At 62.1% G+C, this 3,744-nt stretch overlaps 1 protein-coding gene across 1 annotated transcript in view; it reads right to left on the bottom strand.

Annotated features, from left to right (window-relative positions):
- SHISA2 (shisa family member 2) overlaps nucleotides 1-1,190 on the bottom strand; it is a 2,820-nt gene extending 1,630 nt beyond the window's left edge. The window contains exon 1 of the mRNA XM_007471465.1: nucleotides 803-1,190. Within this exon, the coding sequence (XP_007471527.1) occupies nucleotides 803-1,133 (331 nt within the window). The 5' untranslated portion in view covers nucleotides 1,134-1,190. The remainder of the gene's footprint in view (nucleotides 1-802) is intronic.
- Between the last annotated feature and the right edge of the window lie 2,554 nt (nucleotides 1,191-3,744).

Here is a 3,744-nt window from a genome sequence, read left to right as displayed (position 1 = left end):
GGTGGGGGGGGGCGGGCGGATAGTATTAACATAAACAGTCCTCTCCTTCTCATAAGGGGCGGAGACGCCCCTCCGGGCCATGTGTGCCCTTCCACCTCCACCCGGACCACATCCTCCCTCCCAAACACATTATGGGATAGGCCCTCGAGGGAAGGGTCTGGGAGACTGGTGACAAGCGGAGGCAGTGGAACCTATCAAATGCTTTCACGCATTTGTTTCTCCAACTCTAACTTGGGCAATCTGAAAAAATTCAGTTAAAGAATCAAGGCCACAAAGAGCAGGGCTGCCACGGCTCTGATGTCACACCTACCGACGTGGTAAGGAGGCCAGGGCGGGGGAGGTGCATCTTAGGGAGAGATAGACTCTCCCTCGTGGGCTGGCAGAGCCCATCACCCTCGGGAAGACCCAAGGAGCGGCCTTCCCTCCCGCTAGGGGGCGCCGCCAAAACATGACCCCGTCCTCGGACTTAGACCCATAGAGATAGGAGACCCGGGAGGGGGCACGGAGACCCCTGGGCAGGAGGCACGTGAGGCTGGCTGCGGCCCGCCATGCTTTGGATTTTAGGGTTTTTTCCGGAAAACCCAAGCCAAGCCGCTCTTTAGCTGACAGATGGGGAAACTGAGGGCCAGGGGGCTGATCCCACACAAGGTAAAGGCTGCGCCAGGACGCAGGCATCGCCTCCCGCTCCAAGCCCCTTTCCTGAAATGGCAGGCTCCGAATTCCCTCCCTCTCTCCAGGCTGCCGGGTCCCGCCGGCGAGGCAGAGCCCCTTCCTCCCCTCTCTGCTCGCCCGGCCCGCCTACCTGCCGAACCGTCGGGGCCGTCTTTGTCCGCGCGGCCGGGCTCGCCGGCGCCCTGCTGGCGGTCGTTGTCGCAGCCGCCCTGGTCCAGGCGCGCCTCGGCGCTGGAGCAGCAGTAGCGCAGCGCGCAGCTGCCGCAGCAGATGGTGGCGTCGCCGCCGTCGAAGCGCTCGGGGCACTGGAAGCCGATGCGCCAGACGCCCTGCGCGTCCAGCCAGCCGTGGCAGTACTCGCCGCTGGCCCGCGCCCCCGCCGCCAGCAGCGCGGCCAGCAGCAGCCGCAGGAGCGAAGCGGCATCCCGGGAGGAGGCGGCCGGGCGGCGTCCGCCCCACATGGCACCACCCTGGGCGCGGGCGGCGCGTCTCCAGAGGGCGCAGGGCCGACTCCGGGAGGTGGCGGCCCGGCGCCCCGGTCCCGGCAGCGCTGAGGCCGGGAGCCGCGACGTCCGGGAGCTAAGCCATGCCCTCCCTCGGCCGGCCGCCCGGCCCCAGCAGGGGCTGCCTGTAACTCGTGGGCACTCGCCGATGGAGCTCTCCGGGCGCGACTCAGAGGGCCCCCGGGGCTGCCGTTTCGCAGCCCCCGGAGGCTTCACCGGCGACGGGACCCTCCCCGTGCATCCCAGAGGGGACGCTCGCTCAGGCCGGAGAACCGCTGGGCGCGCCGCTTCGGACCCGGAGCCAGGGCGCTGCCGCACAGTTTAAGCCTCGGGGTCCTGCGCGTTAGTCGTGGCGCGTCTCCTGGCCTTTATTCCCCCCTCGGGCGACGAAAAGAGGCCAAGGCGGCGGGCAGCGGGCACAGAGCTCCGGGCAGCAAGTGCAGCGGCCGGCCGCGCTCAGCCTCCTGCGCTCCGAACTCGGTCCGCATGGCTCCGGCCGCGCCGCCCGGGCCGTCCCCTGGGTGCAGCCACCACGTTCCGCTCCGCGGGCCGGACGGTAGATCCTCACGGCGCACGCGGGCGTCCGGGACGCGGACGAGAACCGACGCGCCCTGCCGGGGTCCCGGGAGCCAGCCGCGGCTGCTGCTGGGCGCGGGTTCAGGCGGGCGGCTCGCCCTGCTCCCCTCCTCTGTTCTCCGGCCTCGGCGCGCTCCGTCTGCCTCCCCCTCACCCCCCGCCGCTGCGCCCTGGGTAGGTGCGCACAGCTGGGCGCCTCCCACGGAAGTTTCGGCCCCCGGGGCTGCGGAACAAGCCGATCGCAGCAGCAGCCCGCCCACCCGCGCGCCCGACCCCGACTCGCCCGCCGCGCCGCCGCGCCGCGCTCTTAAGAGAAGCTGGCGCCGCGGGCGCGCATGCGCGCTGGGGCCGCCCCGCCCTCGCCGCCCCGGCCGCGAGCCCTTCACTTTCTGGCTGGAGCTGCCGCGGGCCGTGGGCTGCCGGGTAGAAAGGGCGCGGGAGACAACGGCGCTCGAGCTAACACAGTAACAGCAGTAACGGCAATAAGGGCAAACCCAACTGTCTTATTGCAGGTCTTAGGCGGCATTCACAGTTCGGATTCTCACAACTTCCCAAAGAAGGATGATAACTGCGCTCCATTTACAGACGCTGAAGTTGCCACTTAGACTCACTGTCCCTCCAGTTCCCAGCCCCTGATGTCCAGGCCACGGCCGGTCACTGACCTGGGGCTGCGTGGTGGGCTCGGGCTTCTACTAGGTGGGGTGGAGACTTGCCAGATTAGGCCGCTGTCCGGATGATCTGTGTCGCTTTTCTTTCTAAATTTGGGCAGAGCCATTTATTGGATTTAAGCAGAAAGGTGCCTCGGCTCCACATTTGGCCCCGATGGTGTAGACAGCTGCGTGAAGCAAACAAGGCTCCGACAGACCAGCAACGCGGCTTTGAGGAGGTGAGATTAATAGCTCCTGCCTTGCGGAAGCTGAAACAACAGGTGCTGATGCTATTAAAGCCGCCGTGATTATTTTTAAAGGATCTGGTGACCCTTCCGACACGGCCTGGAAGTCAGCGACCTGACATCTAGGCCCAGCCCGACCTGAAAAAGAATCTTGCGTTTTTCTGGCTTCAGTTAGTTCATCTTTAAAGTGGAGCATAAGAGGTGCTGACCACTGAGGTTCCCCCCCAAGTCCATGTCTATGGAACACAAAGCAATTTTATTCACAGCAAAGACGCCGCTGTTCAGACATGGTCTGGCACTTGGGCGGGCCGGGTCACCGCGCGGACTGGGGCAGGTTGGCTACCCTGCCACTCGCCCCACGGAATCAAAAGGAAAAACCGACCCTACGCCCTGGAAGCAAACACCTTACTCTTTTCAGTAAACCTCTCTCCAAGCACTGCACTGGATTTCATTGGGCTTTGCGGCAGGGGGAGGGGTATTTTTAGCTTCATAAAATTAGGTATTTTAAATGCACCGGCCACGAACTTTTCTAAACCTAGTAAATGAACGAGATTTTAATATCGAATTATTCGTTCCACAACTACAAGCTAAGCGGTTACAGTATACCGTGTTCTGTGTTGGGTCCTGGGGATTCTCCAAGAAGCCAGACGTGGCCATTTCCTTCAAACAGAGATGAAAGTCTCTGGAAATTGGACAGAGAGACAAAGAACTGAATGAGCAAAGATAGTACAAGTATTATAAAGCTATGATCGGTGATGTACAGGGTCAGTTTAAGCACATAACCTGGGGGTTACGTGCTGGATCCCTGGAGGCAAGTGGGATCAGAAAAATCATCAGAACAACAGCACTTAGACTAAGAGAAGACAAGGGAAGAGTCAGTTTTTCAGATCGAGTCTTTTTCTTAGAAAACATTGGCACTGCGAGCTAACGTGGATTGAAGGCTTACTCCACGCCAGGCACTGTGCTGAGTTTTATGTGCACATTTAATCCTCACAGCAACCCTACAAAGAAGACGTAATGCAGCAGATGGTGGCGTCGCCTCACTCTGCTGGTGAGGATAACTGGCCCAGTCCTTACAGACAGAAAGTTACAGTTTGCCTG

This window comes from Lipotes vexillifer, unplaced genomic scaffold, assembly GCF_000442215.2.
Source record: "Lipotes vexillifer unplaced genomic scaffold, Lipotes_vexillifer_v1.1 scaffold543, whole genome shotgun sequence".
Lineage (NCBI taxonomy): Eukaryota > Metazoa > Chordata > Mammalia > Artiodactyla > Lipotidae > Lipotes > Lipotes vexillifer.
The sequence above is the reverse complement of the archived record's forward strand: the minus strand, read 5'-3'. Positions and strand labels throughout refer to the sequence as shown.